The sequence below is a fragment of the Nelumbo nucifera genome, chromosome 1, assembly GCF_055504915.1.
Source record: "Nelumbo nucifera cultivar China Antique chromosome 1, China Antique-T2T, whole genome shotgun sequence".
NCBI classification, from domain to species: Eukaryota; Viridiplantae; Streptophyta; class Magnoliopsida; order Proteales; family Nelumbonaceae; genus Nelumbo; species Nelumbo nucifera.
In genome coordinates, this window is record NC_142649.1 from 106676906 (window position 1) to 106694836 (window position 17931).

The 17931-nt window shown below is 38.3% G+C and overlaps 1 protein-coding gene across 2 annotated transcripts; it reads left to right on the top strand.

Moving 5' to 3' along the window:
- The first annotated feature begins 10817 nt into the window (after nt 1–10817).
- LOC104606006 (5'-adenylylsulfate reductase-like 4) lies at nt 10818–17642 on the top strand. 2 transcript variants are annotated; one of them, XM_019199219.2, is made up of 5 exons: nt 10818–11394; nt 13342–13529; nt 13623–13747; nt 16092–16540; nt 17297–17642. In XM_019199219.2, exons 1-4 carry the CDS (start codon nt 11194–11196, stop codon nt 16535–16537), a joined length of 960 nt encoding a protein of 319 aa, XP_019054764.1. In that variant the 5' UTR covers nt 10818–11193; the 3' UTR covers nt 16538–16540; nt 17297–17642. The 2 variants fall into 2 exon arrangements, with proteins under 2 accessions (XP_019054764.1, XP_088747462.1); XM_088891336.1 differs by lacking the exon at nt 17297–17642 and adding an exon at nt 16739–16861.
- The last annotated feature ends 289 nt before the right edge of the window (nt 17643–17931 follow it).

Here is a 17931-nt window from a genome sequence, read left to right on the forward strand (position 1 = left end):
CAATTGCTAAAAATATATTTATAACAAAAATACAATAAATAACTAATAAAAAGCTTTATTATTATATATCCATCATATTAAGCAAAAAGTAAGCATGATGAATAAGGATATTTATTAATTATCGAATGACAAATTTTAAAATTGATCAAGAAGCAAACCATTTTTCCCATTCTAGAGGTGGGTCAATGGTTCAACCATCTAGGTTAAATGGGTTAATCAATCCATGATGTCATAATGAAATAGTAATACTTTTAAAATAAATAGAAATTATAAAGTTTTGGGCATGTCTTTGATATCACATATTCATAGTAATAAACAAATTAATGAAGAAAATGAAACACAACATTTAAAATCGACCAAAAACAAAACCATTATTCTGTTGGGGTGGTGGGTAATTAGTTTAAACATCCAAGTCAAATGGACCAACCCATGATATTATAATTAAATATAAAATTTTAAAATATATAAAATACCAAATTTGGGAAAATCTCTATTTTATCATATTTTATATTTGTCGTATAAAACAAAATGTGTAATAAACAACAACAACAACAACAACAATAATAATTGTTATATTCATATGAAATTTTTGTTAGACAGTGTATGCCCTTAGATCCAATCAGAATGATGTACCTTATGACATTTAATGTAAATGAACAAAGTACATATTTGATTCATGTTATTATGGTGTGTTTCTGTGTAATACCCTTAAACTGGACACATATGAGATTCGTGTTAGTTTATAATCTTCACAGCCATTGGATAGATCTGGGGAGATTTATCCTGCCAAGGCTGGCACTGATGTGCCGCCAAGTTGGCTGGGGTGGCTTGTCTTAGCTGCTAGGATGAGACCTGAGGTACATGTAGTGTGGGCTTTCTTGAAACTCTGAACCGGACCAAAATTCTAGTATTGCTCTGAACCTTGGAGATAGATGGGAAAAACTGGAATGTTACACCTAACCCCTAGACTCGATTATGATATTGCACTAGGTGTCGGATTGGGTTATCTTTGATATGCCAATCAGTGAGATCCTTAGAGGGGGTCAAAACCTGGGTATGCTGGGACAGTCCGAGAATTCATTTGAGTGGGTGATCATAGTGACAGGATCGGCCCCTTTGTCGGACAAAGTGAATGATCGGGGATGCACTCTCTTTGATGGAAACCAAAACTGCCAACAGTCGATTTCAACCATTGAAATTTATTTTTGCAAAATATATTTATATAGAGATATACTTATATATATTATGGTTTCAAAATGTTTGCAAAAAGCTTTTAATTCTCGGGATCCATGTGAGTAGAGAGTGCAGCATTGTATCTTGCAGCTGAGGGAGAGGTCATCTCTTGTCGGGCAGTGTTTGATCATTATGGGCTGAGAGGTTAAGTGTAAGACCATTGAGGGTAATACCTGATGGGTTAATCTTGCATCTGCCCACAGTCCTTGGGTTTTTATAAGGTGGCTTGACCCAAGGACCATTTAGTGTAAATGTTGGGCCCATTAAGAGCCCATGGTGATGGGCTCAGGGGTTCACTGTCTCCTATAGTGAATTCGGCCAGGCCTTGTAACAGAGGTTGGGCTGAACCCATGTGACTGATGTGTAGATCAATTTCTGGGTCCCATGCCATACAAGGATATCCAACTGGGCAGCGGTTTGGAGGATAAGTGAGCACATGGACTTAATGGGCCTAAAGCCCAATTCGAACTGGCTTAATTAGATTAATTAAAGAGGGGTGGTTCTGGGATTTAGATCAGCAAATAGGATAAGGGATTGTCCCTATCCACTCAAAGAGTCTAGGTCCAAATAAAGATTTGGATCAGAAAACTCCTAATTAGTTTAGGAGGGCTGATCTTTATCTGCAGATAAGATAAGGGATTATCCTTATCTCTTAAAGAGAGTCCAGATCCAAATACAAGATTTGGATTAGGAACTCCTAATGGGATTAGGAGAACCTCTCTTTAAGGCTATAAATAGAGGAGTTGGGCGAACCTCTAGTTCATCCTTCAGTTTACTGATTCAAGAGAGAAGATAGCATACAATTGGACTGCCTCTATCTTCTACTCTTGTTCTCTCCTGCTATTGCCGCCATAACCAGATTGATCTTCAACCTGGAAGCGATCGAGAAAGGTTCTTGATATTATCTTTTGGCAGAAAAGGTGATCTGAAGTCGTGCTCACTCGCCCACCATCAGATTCTTGCTGAAGAACCACCCTGCTGATTCTGCTCCACCCTACGCTGTGTCATCTTCAGTGGGAGCAGTCTTTGGTATTCTCCTTGGGCGTGAACACCTTCGTTGGGGGTTACTAGTACTCCGTATCAAGTATATCCCTCTCCTCCCTTTTGGTTTCAGATTTGGTTCGGTTTGGGTTCAAGATTGATCCTTGAAAATGCAGTTTTCTAAAATAGGGAATGTGATTCCCACCTGGGAGAGAGGGAATTTTTTGGAATCCGCCCAACCTACTTACAGGGTTCGACCATCCATATGATGGATCTCTCATCCCTTCAATTGTCACATCCAATGCATGTGCACATTTACTAGTTTGTGTGTGTGTGTGTGTGTGTACACAAATAGCAGTTGGGTTTGGTTTTGTATTACCCTACTCGACACAATGCTTGGAGTTTTTATTAACTCCTTTGTGTTGCTATAGAATAATAAAAACTCTTATAGTTGTATGAATTTACGATTGCTCTCTCTCTCTCTCTATCTATCTATATATAAATTCTTCCATGCATATCAGTCGATTTGGTTAATCGACTTTTTAGTTCAGTTTTTTAGTTTTAGATCATCACCCCTACTAATGGTGACTCAATTGATATTAATTGGTTAGTTCTTTGGTTAGTTGTAATAGAGACTTGGCATTGAATCCTTTCTCCATTCCATGTAAGAAAAAATTCTGCAAACACTACAAATGCATGGAAGTCTAACTACACATTTGAAACATCTCTCCATGAAATTGACTTAAATGTATAGAAGATATTCCCAATTTGTGGTTGGATGCTATGTATGAAAGGTTTTTGCTTGCCATTGGGGTGGGGGGCTATGGATTGCGAGATTAGTATAAAAAATGGGTATTAAAAAGAGTATATATCCATCATTGTTTAAAAAAAGGTTCAATTATGAAACTGGAAAGACATGATATTCATATAACTCATGACCACAAATGGTATCATAAACGTATTAATATATCATTCAAAATGTATATCTCATATTATATTACTTTTTATTTTTTTTATTATTGTTGTTATTACTATTTTATAGCTTCATGGGGCTACATTAATGGGGAGTAGTCCATCCCCTTACCCCTGGGGGGAATTAATTAATCCTAGGTCTTTGTTCGTTTTAGTTTTAGTTTGTCATGATCTTAGGATTATTGGAGTCTTCTTGGTCGTAGTGTTTGTGTTGGTTGTTGTATCCTCTATTTTATTATATTTTTGGCTGATAATTCTTTTTTTACACACACGAGAGCGAGAGAGAGAGAGAGAGAGAGTCATACATTTGAACTGGTATAACCTAAAAGCTTAATTATCGAAGTTTCTACTTATATTTCAAATAACTCCTAGTTAATTTTAAGCCCAAAGTAGATAGTCAATTGAAGGAAAATACAAGCAATATATTTGTGGATGGTTCATATAATGTTCATCTAAACATAGAAACATATTGAATAACTATCATGTCTCATAATGGCAAGATGCCAAGCAGCTTGAGGTTGAATAATGTAATCTCTGGGAAGTTCGTGGCCGCTTAGAACAAGGAGTTGCCACTCATTTAATTTAAGAGAAAATGAGTCCTTTAGAAACTTCAAAAAATGATTTTATTTTGAATATAGTGACTCCACTTTCTCCACCAATGAGGCACTAAACCAATAAATTCTAAATTCATTTGGATTAGGAGAGAGAGGGTGTTAAGTACCCCTTTCTTTAAGTTGCAAATGAAAGTCCATCCTTGGGTTTGTTTAGGCTTACAACTTTACAAATTTAAATTTAAAAAAGATGGAACTCTAAAAATTTTGTGAAAAATTCCTTTTAGCACCTCTTAATTTTGGTTTTGAAGGGATGTTATTGAAAATTAGGTACTAATTTCCCTAAACCCTTACTTCTCTCCTTCGAATATCAAAATTACAAGTAGCTTAAAGAAGCTTCCACAGACTTGCAATGTTAAACAACCCGAACTTAAACTAACAAGATATATGATAAAAATAACCAAATAATGAAAAATTAACTAAAAAGACTAACAACATAGGTTAAGAGACTTATCCCTTCAATTTATCCTTTATAAAGCTTGATAGAAGCTATTCCAAAGACTAGAAATGGCATTTTTTTATGTCTTGGACCAAGAGAATGATTTGCAATTGCTTTGTAATACAAAAGAATGAATAAATAAGAGCTTTTTGCTCTTTTTTAAGGTCAGAATGTGAATACAAAGAGAAATGGGGTGGTTTTTGCAAGTTCTAACCTTATATTTGAAATTTTTCTTAAGTTTTTGTTGGAAATGGTTAGGGATTCAAATTAAGGTTCTCTCTTTTGTTTCTTGCTTCCGAAAATCACCCCTAGAGCTCGATTTATGTCCTATTTATAGAGAGAGAAGGCTGGGGAAGGTCTGAAACTCACTTACTACATGTCCTAGGGTTTTAGAAAAGCATAAACATGCAAGAAGGCTCAAGCAACTTGATCTAACAAGCTTTTTCAAGGGATCCTCAAAGGTTTAATCAATCAATCCAAGATTTCCATGAATTTTTCTAGGGTTTCTTGTGCCCAATGGGGTTATTTTTGAACATGTCTATGTCAGTTTTAAATTTGACTTCTTAGTAGCAAACCGATATATATTTGAAATGACCATAATGGCCTTTATGTCATTTGCTTTTTCTATGTTTAAGAAGGGTTGCTTTGGGTTTTTTTCTATTCTTGTAGTCTATTTAGCTTATCTTAACTGCTCTAAGGGGCTAGTGGGGTTTAAGTGAAGGGCTAACATTAGCGTCATCCTCTTGAGGCCTCAGGTTGGGATAGATAAATGAATGATTTAATCTAGTATGTCAAAATAAAATCTTTTTTGTTTAACGGTCAAATAGGTGAATTAGGTCATGAAATTTGATGTGTTTGGGTCTCTGAAGATGATGGTGAGGTTTAATTGGTTAAATAAGTCTCAGATGATGAAGATTTATGGTTAATAGGATTTTATTAACGAGATTTGCTAAAATGGAATTTTAACTTGATAGTAGATTAAATGAGAGAATCTTAGGGTGAAATTTGGTGGGTTAGAATTTTTGAATGTCTTGAATCTAATAGAAGAGATGAATATTTGATTATAAGCATGATTAAAAGATTTTTTTTTTCAGGCTGAATTGGTAGTAAAACTTGTTTTTAATGGTCAAATAAATGAATTGGGTAGTAAAACTTGACATAGTGGCATTTTTTTGGGTCTCTAAACACATTGGTGAGGTCCATTGGTTAAATAAGGTTTAAATGATAGAGATCTACAACTTGATATGCTTTAATCAATGAGATTTGCTAAAATAAAATCTTTCCTTATTTTGAAAGGAAATTAAGGTTGAATTTAGACTATTGGGTTATTTTGAGGATTTTGAAGTTAATAAGAGGGGTTTGGTTGCTTTGGTTTACGATTTCTTGTGTGACTTAATCATAAGTATCAAATTAAAATCTTTATTGATTGGAATGTTAAACAAAGGAATTTTGAGTTGAAATTTGGAATGTGGACATAAATTAAGATGAGGAGTCGTGTAGAAGGTTTAAATTTGAGAAATAATTTGTTGGTCTTAATTATCTAGTTTATTCATTTAAGGTCGTTGAAATAACTAAGTTATAGTTTCTTAAGTCTAGGGATCATTTCTAATGGGGGTACTAAAGCTTATGTATTTTAAATTTATTTATGTAGCTTAGGCGAGTTTTTAACACACGAGAGGGGGGGGGGGTTGAGTTCTAACAAGTTTTAGGTTGGCATGCTTATCTTTTTATGTTTTAGGTCTTAAAAGAGATAGGGTAAAGGAACCAAGCAAAAATTGGGTGCTAACAAATATGCCATCGAACTAATGCAAAGAAAGCTAAATGAAAAACCTTATAACGAGGACTAATTCTAGCACAAAATCTTTTTTCTAGTATTTTGGTAATACGTCCGTATCCCCCATAGCCGTTTGAATAGTGCAACACCACACTAATAACACTCTCCCCAAGGTTAGTGGTTGTAGGAATTGAATGTATGTCTCTATTGGAACAAACTAGTTAACGTACTAATTGAGCTACACACTTTTTCTAATGCCAAATTGCTGATAGACATACTAAACAGAGATAGACACGATACATCTTGAAAAGATTGTCCACCTACTTCAGCCTTTTTGGATCTTACTATTTGGTCTTGCTGGGTCCTTTTCCTACAACACCACCTGGCGTTTCAAGATGTTGCCACAATGTGAGATGATTTCCAAAATGCCTTCTTAGTGTTGCCAGAAAAGAAGAAGAATGGGCCTTAGGTTGTGAAAAGGCCTTAATGAAATGAAGAGATGCAAAAGTGGTTCCCAGTGAGAGAGACACAACCAACCTCCTAGTCTAAGTTTCTTTCCCCAAATGTACTCCTTCCACCCTTATTTATAGAGTAGGGAGAAAATAAAATTAAATAATATTTTAGAAAATGAAATAAAATGTGATATGATGATCATAATGAGTTTTATAAGAAGAGTACGAAATACTCAAGAGATCATTTCAACACATTTTCATTCAAATGATCAAAGTCTCATTATGGCCCTACACTACCTATGGGTCATGTCAACCCTCTAGGGCACCACAAATACGATAAAAACCATTATTTTATTCAGTGTATGGCAAATGGCATCCTTCCACATCAGCCATATTGGTGGTGGGATCCCCAACTTGTGCACTTGTCTAAGACATGGACACCAGGGCATTCCAACATGCATTTAGTTGCTCTCCATCATGTGAAGTAACCTTTGGGGCATGTCTTCCCAACCTCCAAATTAACCACTTTCTCACGTAAAAGGTAAATGAGTAGATGTCAACTCATAAAAAAGCTAGCATAGGGCATCCACCTTGGGCTTATTGGGTAACCAAGTTGAATTAGACCCATAGGTTGAAGGTTTCATGTTGAGGTGGGTCTCTAGGTCGAAGATTCCAGATTGAAGTGGGATTGGACCTTAAGGCCCAGTTTGACTCTAGGTCGAACTAAACATCTAGAAACACAATGTTAGGTCTAGATAAGTATAAAGGTCCCAAATTATTGAATTATGAGGGTCTATGCCAGCTCCCTTTTGTTTTCTTGAAACAGAGTTATACTCATGGCTAGTGTGCCAAAAATATGTACTACAATTAAAAAAAAAAAAATCAGAATGTTCTGGCACATATAGGTTGTGTTTGGTGGTACCATTGATGTTTGTACTTGAAACGTTTTTTGGGTTGGTCAATACAAATTGGGAGATATGTGGTTACATCACATATGAGAATTACTTTAACTAGAATGATTAGACTTTACCATCTCGATCATGAAACATCAATTTGATGTTTTTAGAAACAACCTCTCATACATGCATTTTTAATATATAACTATTTTAATCATAAATAGCCTCAAATAATAATTATACAACAATTTATATTGATCACCAGAAAATGTTTTTAATAGAAATAACAATAGTACTGATGTATCGATTTCTGGTCACGTATCATTTTTTTTTGGCTAAGTACTTCATCATCTCGTCTGCTCCCAAGTGGCCGATGATTCAGAGGCTGAAATGGAGCTCCCTAGTGTAGTGCAACCCATATTGTAGCCCTTAGGCTCTGGGGGCAACTTATAGTCCACTTTTGTTGATTTTGTCAATGCCAAAGAGGCAATTGTGTCTTAAGTGCCCATGCCAAGGAGGCGACTGGGACTAGCTCGCCCATGCCGAAGAGGCGACTGGGTCTTAAGTGTCCATGCCAAGGAGGCGACTGGGACTTGCTCACCCATGCCGAAGAGGCAACTTGGTCTTAAGTGTCCATGCCAAGGAAGCGACTGGGTCTTAAGTGCCCATGCCGAGGAGGCGACTGGGACTAGCTCACCCATGCCGAAGAGGTGACTGGATCTTAAGTGCCCATGCCGAGGAGGCGACTAGAACTAGCTCACCCATGTCGAAGAGGCGACTAGATCTTAAGTGTCCATGCCGAGGAGGCGACTGGGACTAGCTTGCCCATGCCGAAGAGGTGACTGGATCTTAAGTGCCCATGCCGAGGAGGTAACTGGGACTAGCTCATCCATGCCGAGGAGGCGACTGGGACTAGCTCGTCCATGCCGAGGAGGCGATTGGGACTAGCTCGCCCATGCCGAAGAGGCGACTGGGTCTTAAGTGCCCATGCCGAGGAGGCGACTGGGATTAGCTCACCCATGCCGAAGAGGTGACTGGGATTAGCTCACCCATGCCGAAGAGGCAACTGGGTCTTAAGTGATGAGGAAGTCTTTTATCAGTTCGTCAGTTCGCGCCTGGGCCAGGCCTCGCGCAAGTCGCCGGGTGGGCGCCTTAGAGCTATGATTGCGCTACATCAGCCTCGTAATGCCGGTCACCCACTCCTACAAGAAGCTACTAGGAGCTCGAACTTCGGGGGCAGCACTACTAACTTTAGGTCGCCAGCTCACACGGGAGCCTTGGAAGGTTCGACCAGTAAGGGCGCCCATGTAGTCTATTGGCCGCCAACTCTCACAGGAGCCACGAAGAGCTCATCTTTGTAGAGGGGACCTCACGAAGAGGACTGATGAGGTTTTATCTGAATTGAAAGTAAAGTTGGTAGAGTTGCTTAGTCTGTTAGCTCCCTTCATAGTCTTTGAGTTCATAAAAATGGAAACTATAAAGCGAGAGCTTCAGTTTCTAAAAAGTGAGGACTTAACTTTCTGGGAGAAGAGGACTTAGCTTTTTGTAGCGTTTCCCACAGACGACGCCAAATGATGTATCGATTTCTGGTCACGTATCATTTTTTTTTTGGCTAAGTACCTCATCATCTTGTCTGCTCCCAAGTGGCCGATGACTCAGTGGCTGAAGTGGAGCTCCCTAGTGTAGTGCAACCCGATTGCTCCCTGCAAGAGATGATCTGCTCATCTTTGTAGACGGCGGGAACTGAAGATCCTGCAAGAACTGAATCAGAGAACCCGGGGGTGTTTACCCGGCGAGGTCACTCCAATGGCTAAGTCAGCACTTAGTAGTGAGCTGAGAATGATATTAGAGAATGAGAGAGCTAGAAAGCAGGGGTTACCATCCTCTCCTCGCCCCTGGGGGGTGAGGCCTTTATATACTAGAGTCCTCGTGGGTTTGGTGGAGTAGTTCCTAGATTCCCGCTGTGATGGGACTTGCTTTCATGTTAGGTGGGCATAAAGCCATCAATCGGTAAGGTTGCCCATTTCCGCCTAAATCGGGGAGTGGGTGAGCTAATATAGTCGTTACAAGTCACAATCCCGTAAAACGCGGGGTACAGTGGTGAGCTCCTTGGGGTTGTCATGTGGTGATCGGTCTGACTAAGAGGCGAGCTACCTGTAAGTGGCGAGCTGCCTGTGCAGTGCCGAGTTGTCTAAGTTGTCGGGCTACATGATGGTGAGCTACTTGTGGCGAGCTGCCTGTGAGTGGCGAGTTGCTTGTGGCGAACTACCTGTAAGTGGCGAGCTACCTATGGCGAACTGTCTAATTGTCATGAGGCTGCACTTAGTTGTCATAGTGTCATTGGAGGGCCAAATCCGCCCTCATCAAGTACCAAACACAACCATAATTGCTAACAATGTATGTAAGAAAAATAGGAACTTGGGCTATCAAATACTAATCCTAGTATGGATTTCCAGCTATTTACTTGCACTATATATTGATGTTAGGCTATATTTGATTTGAAAGAAAAAGTAGGGAAAAGAGAAAGATAGAGGAAATTTTTACAAATTTTGTATAGATCTTTATACCTTTTGCTTCCTTTCCCTACCTTTTCCTCAAAGCAAACATAGCCTGATGAAAGGCTTTGGTGTTGATTAAAAAACATAATCATACATTTGAAGTTTTGTACCCGGCCTTTGCCTGCTGGCTGGGAGGCAGGACTACTATCTGATATTTGGGTTTAGAACCCTACCCTATTTCGTCTGTAAAGCAAGCAACCAGGCCTTTGCCGTCCGATTATTTTAATCCAACTACCCCTCTCACGTGATTGAATCATTTTCCTCCTGAAAATTTGAAAAAATATACCTTATCAGAGTCTGGATCTGCTCTTGTTATTATTTCCTCCGCTGCATGTCAAGGATTTTAGTAAGCAGGTTAAATGAATACTTGAAAAATGTTTTGATAATTATTAAAAATGGGTATTAATCTTTTTTTAAGAATAGATTACGAGTATTTTAGGAAACAGGTATCAAAAAAATTTCTAAATACTCATTTATGCTTACAACGTCGTACTTATCCAACCTGTATTGAAGACTTACACACTTTCAGAGGCTCAATTTGGAAGAAATATAAATACAAATATATATATATATATAGTATAAATACATACAAATGCATTTATACAGAATATATAAATGCATTTGTACTCCTTCCAAACGAACCGTAAATGTACAATCCTGAGTCCTGATCCTCCAATCTTTTGTTATCGTGGAAATGTAATAAAATATGGGGATTTAATCCAAATCCAATGGCTATCAATTCACATAAAGTTTGACCCAGGTGGACCAGCAGCAGCAGGGGCCAGGGGGTCTTCTCTTCTTTCCGGTGGTCCCCTTCTTTAAAGGTGTGAAACGTCGTCCCGCTCCCACTTCTTTTTTAACTTGATGGTTGTTGATACACGCTCCGTTTGGTTCATCTTCGACCTGCACTACCCTACGCAGTACGCATAACGCACCATTCGTTAAAAACTTATCGTCAACCATCAGCCAAACGTCACATCCACACCCTCTGAATCGAATCAACCCCCCCTCCCTCTCTCTCTCTCTCTCGGTACAAAAATCTAAAGAGCCGGCCCGGCAACCGAGCAACATGAACCCACCTCTTCTCCGTCACCCTCTTCTACCATAACGATGATGAATTGCCGGAGCTCCAACGCTAAAATGTGCTGGGCTCTCCCTGTTCCTCCTATCCTCCGATTCTCACCACCTTTCCTCCATCCTCCGCCCCTTCTTCTTTAGGGTTTCTTTTGCCCCTCCTAATTTCGCTGCCCGCGCTTTTTCCTACCTCTGACCAATCCATGGCCACGACCGTTTGGCAAACGGGTTTCGCCCTTCTACTGGTCTTCGGGAGGTTAACATGCGCTGAGCCCGTTAGGGTTTCTTCAGTGGAGGTCTGCCCCATGCCGTCCCTGGCGGATTATCTTTTGCTGTCTCGAGATTTATGTGTGGATTCGAGTTGGCTATCAAATGGTGCTGGAGATCTTATCGGTGTCACGGAGGTATTTAGGAGATAATTTATTTTTTTTCTTCCTTTTCTTATTGGAATCATTTTATTTTCTTGATAGCTATTTCCATAATCGATTGTCAATTATGTGGGGTCTTGATAGCTAGTGGAAATGACGTTTGTGATAGTTCATGAGCGCAGCATTTCAAAGACAATGCATCCAGGAAACCCAGGGGGATGACTAAAACTCCTCGTTTGCACTGCCTCTTTTAGCTATCATTATCTAATGGTGTGATGGATTCTAATTAAACTGATCCGGAAATACTTAAATCGAACTTCTCGTGTAAAGATATCAGTATTTCTGTCTTAAACTCTACTTAAACAAGCTATATAGAATAAGTTAGGAAAGAACCACCTCTCAGGGACTAACCCCCTTTTGACATGTTCAGAATAAAAGATATTAGGGTTTTCTCAAAGGAGAGAAAGAAAGAAAACAGAAAAACACATTAAGGGGGCGTTCTACAACATGAATGCTTTTGTTTTCATTTGTTTTTGGAATTTCCACATCAGCAAAAACACAAAAACATCTTCTTGAACTCTGTTTTTTGGAACTGACAACAAGAAAAACGATTCATGTTGTAAACACACCCTAAATTAGAAGAGAAGAAACAATTTGATAAATTGATAAGAAATAGAGGAATGGTGGCTTGTTCCCATTGTATTGTATTGCAATGTTAGATTAGTTTTTTGTAGAACAATAGTTTTTTTTTTCCTTGTAGAACAATAGTTGTAACCCATATTTTAGGAAACATTAATTATCTCAAAATAGGGTTAGTTTCTTTTGTAAGCTAAATCTTTGGCCAAAGATTTGGTTGTAAATAGATTACAAAAAAAAAAAAAAAATAGAAAAAAGAGATTTAATATTTAATCTCTAACTTTTGATTGGATTAAAGTTCAATTAACCAAGTCATTTGGTCATTGACCAAGTTAACATTTTTTTGTAAACAAGTAGTTTGGTGGTGAAATGGACCTGAAATCTTGGTCGAGTGATGGGTCAATTGATCCAACTAGTCAATTTGACTGGGACTGAAGAATACTGATAAAAAAATGTTTTAAAAACTGATTGGAACCACATTTCCCTCGCATATCATTTTTTTTATAAGCTTCCCTAACATATCATTTTGCTTTGGGCTGGAGTGATTCCATTGCAGAAGGGGATCGTCAAGTGATTATTATATTGGTTGGACAGTGGAAAATTTAAAGGGATCTTGGACTCTTAGACATTTCACTAGAGAAGACAGGGAGTTTACTTCTAGGTTGAACAGCTTGTTTGGATACTACCTAACCAGGCAATGACCTTGCTGACTGTCCAGCAAGGAGTGGATTTGGAAGAGACAAGGTAGATTGGGGGTCCAGGGGCTTGGTTGCAACAAGACTATTTGCCTTTTATTCCTTCTGGTATATTTTGTTCTTTTTTTTTCTTTTGATAAGTCCGGTATATTCTCTTATTTTACCCTAATATGTTACAAATGAAGGAGAATAGACTAAGTCTAGAAGTGTGATATATTGCAAGTTGAAGGGTCTAGAAGACCAGAGGGACAGACCAAAAAGGATGTGTTGAAGTGGTAGGAAATGATTTGAGGGCTTAGTTTAAAAATGGACATGGCACTTAAGAGATGGCCAACCATTTAGTTAAGTTCTGTTTTTGTATGATTAATTGATTATGTATTATCAACTCTCAGCTGTGTAATTTTCTGTGCATAGATACTAGTTCTGAAGGCAGCCATTATTATATGTTTTCTAGTTGATTAGACTACTTTTGCTTGTTTTTTATGATAAAAAATATCCTTTACATTAATATTGTATTTTACTGTCTGATGCTCATCTTAAGGAAGTTTATGACAACCCCATGCATTGTGAACATATATGGGCATGTTCCAAACTTCCAATTTATCTGCCACCTGGTATATTTTTGATCAATCTTTAATTTTCTTTTGTTAAGGGGGATGAGGTCTCATTGCAGAGAGCACTCAATCTGGTTCACAAGAATGGTCATGAATATATATCTTTGCTTTTCCATGCATCTTGGTGCCCATTCTCTAGAGCTTGTAGACCAACTTTCAGCATTCTGTCTTCCTTGTATCCTTCCATCCGCCATCTTGCTGTTGAAGAATCTTCAATCAGACCAAGGTTTGGGCAAAAAAGAAAAAAGAAATCTTGTTTAATATTTTATGAACTCTACTCGTAGAAACATATGCATTGACATTGACAGACTTACTGCAGCATACTCTCAAGGTATGGAGTTCATGGATTCCCAACCCTCTTCCTACTGAATTCCACCATGCGGGTGCGGTATCAAGGTTCTCGGACACTCAATTCTCTTGTTGCTTTCTACAATGATGTTACAGGTTGGACTGGCTCTTCAACTCTTTTTGTTCAGGTTTTTTAATCTCTTATAGGTTAAAAAATAGCTCATTTTATTTCCTATTTTCATAAATAAAGTCTTCAGATATTTGGAATTATTAAATTTTAGATGTCATTGATGGAACATGAACCATTTATATTAAGGCTCTGTTTGGTTCATGGGAATAGTGGTCTGGAGCTATTCCGATTCCAACTGTTTGGTTGGGCGGAATTGGAATCCCATTCCCATTCCTGCTGGAATGGCATTGGGATAATAGCATATAAGGGCAACTTTTGAGGTTTAATATCAATAAAAGTAATATTTAAAAAAATCAAAAATAGATTAACTTTTTAAAAATAATATCAATAAAGGGCAAAAACACTGTTCATTATCTTCTTGCCATTTGTTCATCAGCGCCGCCGTCCACTGCCGCCCGCCACCGCCTCCGCCTCCGCCCATCTCCGCCTCTGCCTCCGCCTCCGCCAACGTTGCCGGAGGTGACCAGAGGCATCGCTAGTGGTCATTTCTCTGCCCAACGTTGCCACCTCCGCCACCTCCGCCACCTCCGCCTCCGGCAACGTTGCCAGAGGTGGGTGGAGACAGGTGGAAGCGGCGGTGCTGGGCAGAGGAATGACCACCAGCACCACCGCCACCACCTCTGTCTATGTGGTGGAGGCGGTGCTGGTGAGCAAATGGTAAGAAGAAGATGATGAACAGTGTTTTTGCCCTTTATTGATATTATTTTTAAAAAGTTAACCTATTTTTGATATTTTTTTTAAATATTACTTATATTGATATTAAACCCCAAAAGTTGCCCTTATATGCTATTACCCCAATGGCATTCCCCCATTTGAGGGTATGGCCATGGGAATGAAATCCCATTCCTGCTCACTCCCATTTTCATTCCCATTCCTGTCTGAACCAAACAGACTATGGGAATGGACCATTCCGATTCCGATTCTGACTGCGAACCAAACGGATCCTAAGATCAAACTTTCATCTGCCGTGTGGAACTCAATGAGCACATTCAATTAGGGATGCAAGCGGATCAGATTCCGACACTGTTCATGTTGGATCCAATCCGATCCGAAGATCTGATAGGACTCGATTTGAATTCAAATCCTATCAGTAAGTTGGATCTGATCCGATCCAACTTGTATTCTTTAAAAATTAATAAATTATGAAAAGAAAAATAAAATATACTAATTTAAATCAAGTAAAACAAAAAAATACAAGTATTTTTTAATTATTTTCATCACATATATACATGTTTTTTATAAAAAATAAATAATATAATAAATTTATAAAAATATATTTATAAATAAATAACATATATATATATATATAAAATAATACATCGGATTGGATCTTCTCAGATCGGATAGGGGGTGATCCGAATCTGGTCTGATTTATCATTTTATCTGATCCGATCCAAAGATCTGAACGAGGTGACTCGAATTCGACCAAATACATGATCCGATCTATTGCACCCCTACATTTAAGTGTTTGTTTAGAGCAGAGAGGGTCTCTTTCTGATTACTAATTAGGCTATGATTTTGGGCCACTTTCAATTACTTCTGTCAACTTCATGGTTTTCAAAACCGGATTGGATGGTTGGACTGGAAAACCCGGGAACCGGTCAGGTGACTGGTTTCGGTTTTCCCCAAAACCGTTGATTTTGGTCAGCAAACTGCTGACCCAGGCAGTTAACGGGTTGAACCGTTCGAACGGTTTTAACCCTTTATTTTAATTTTTTTTGTCAAAATGGGGTTCGAATGGTCGGACCGTTCGACCTGGTAACCGGATCCCTGACCGTTTCGGTCTCCGGGTCGTTTTTAAAAACCATGGTCAACTTGCTATCATGTGCCACCATCTGACTACTACCTGCCTTGCTTAATGGTGTTGAAGAAATCCACATGTTCTTTTGTTAAGTAGGTTAAAAACATTTTATTCTTTCTGTATATTTTGGTTGTGTTATCTTTCTTGTTCATATTGTTACTTAGGCTGTGTTTGGTTGCAGTGCAAATTTATTTGCACTAGTATAAATGCATGGAAGTGTAAATGTAAAAAATGCAAATTCTTGTTTAATTTTGTTTTGGATTTTACTTTATTCTGCTTCATGTCTTAATTAACTTCATTTATACTGCAATCAAACAAAATAAGCTAAAATTTGAAACAAAAATAGGTTAAAGAATTTACACTCAAATCATTTGATCTGCCATGGTTTTGCATCAGTGCGAATTTATTTGCATTGCAACAAAACACAGCCTTATAATCAACCATAAAAAAATATTGTTACTTCTAATCATTTCCCTGAAAATTGATTTTGTGCATGTGCTTGAATCTAGGCATTAAGCCAGCATCACTAGATGGAACATCCTTGGAAAAAATTGAGAACCCATCAAATCTTGCATATCTTGAGGACCCTGATCTGGAAGGTTGCCCATTTTCATGGGCAAGATCCCCAGAGAATTTGCTTCGGCAGGAGACGTATCTGGCACTGGCCACCACATTTGTAGTCCTGAGGTTGCTTCACTTCCTTCTCCCAACACTGTTGGCATTTGTTCAGCATGCTTGGAGAAGGTACGTTCAGAATGCGAGTTTGATGAGCTTGTGGAAGTATCCCCTGGCGTATCTCAAGCATGCAATACATGTATTTAACGTACCAAAGGAGCCTTGTAAGAGGAACAATTTGCAGGAAGGAGCAATGAGTGCCAGGGCATGGGCATCAAAATCACTGGCATCTGTTTCCATTGGTGATTCAAGTTCTAGCAAGGGATATTTAGGGAAATAAAAGGTATTGAGAACCCTTCAATTTTCATGTGTAATTGAGATCCCTACAAATGTGCTTCCTTGCAATATAAGCTTTTCTGGTTCGAGGTAGAGATGGTTGCTCCAATTGGGGCTGGGGATAAAAGTTATACTTTTTCCATTGTAGTGACCAAGTTTTTCAAATGTGTTTATATATGATCATAAAGTTCATGTTCATGAATAGGTTATATGGAATACCGTGCTGGCAAATGAATTCTAGGCTCTGGTTTTCCATTTTCCCAACCATGGACGTGGATATGTTTATGGGGAGTATATCCAACACGGGTAGCACTTTAAACTTTTCATATTTTCTGGTCTTTTCAGCCAGTATCTTATTTTTTTTACCGGTATCATTAGGGAAAATTCCTGATCAGTATCTTGTACTTTGGCTTGAGTAACGATTTGGTTCCCGAGTTTTAAAATGCAACAATCCAGGGCCCAAACTTTCGAAATGCAGCAATCTAGTACTTGTCAATTATAGATTGTCAGTTATGTATATCACGTGACCTCATGTGCTATTTAAGATTTTTGAAAATGTCAAAATTGCCCTTAGAAATAAAACACATTGTTCATCATCTTCTTCCTCAAGAAGATGAAACAGAGTCTAAGCTCTTTGTCACAAACACTTGCAATGATTTTGCCTTTCTCGCAAAGTCATTGTAAGTCTTTGCCAAGAACAAAACATTTCAAGTTTTATACAACTTATTTTTATTTTTCGTAACACAATATTTTATTCTTACAGGTAAAAGAGAGAACAACCGGAAGCCTTGTCTTGATCAAGGTTCTAAATATCGATACGCAATGGCCTGTATCAGTGCTTTTTTGTGTTTTATTTATTTATTTTTCAAAACCGGTTCAGAGGGGTCGGTTTAAGTCCCAGCTATCCTCTGAATCATGACCTTACCCGATACATCTCCTGTAAGGAAGGCCCAAATATGATACATATCAAATGATACGAGCCGATATGTAACGATATTTTGAACCTTGGTCTTGATACTTGAGAAAGAGATTAGTGATGGTGGCTGGAGACTTTTCTCTTTTTGGATAAGATAATTATAGTAGTTAAAGAAAAGCTTTTCTCCCAAAAATTGCTTTGGTTTTGGTCTGAAGATGATGAAATATTTAGAGAAGAAAGACGAAAGTGTTGTGCAGGGATGAAAACTTTGACGGTTGGTTCTGATTTTAGCGGATGGTTGATAAAGAAAATTAGATGACACTTGAAGGGCATTTCCACCTTTTCACATGCCACTTAGACTGGTTGAGTGGTACTGATTGAAAGTTCAGGTACTGGATTGTCACTTAACAGTATGTACTAGATTGTCACGTTTCAAAAGCTCAGGTATTAGATTGTCACATTTTAAAGCTTGGGAACCAAAT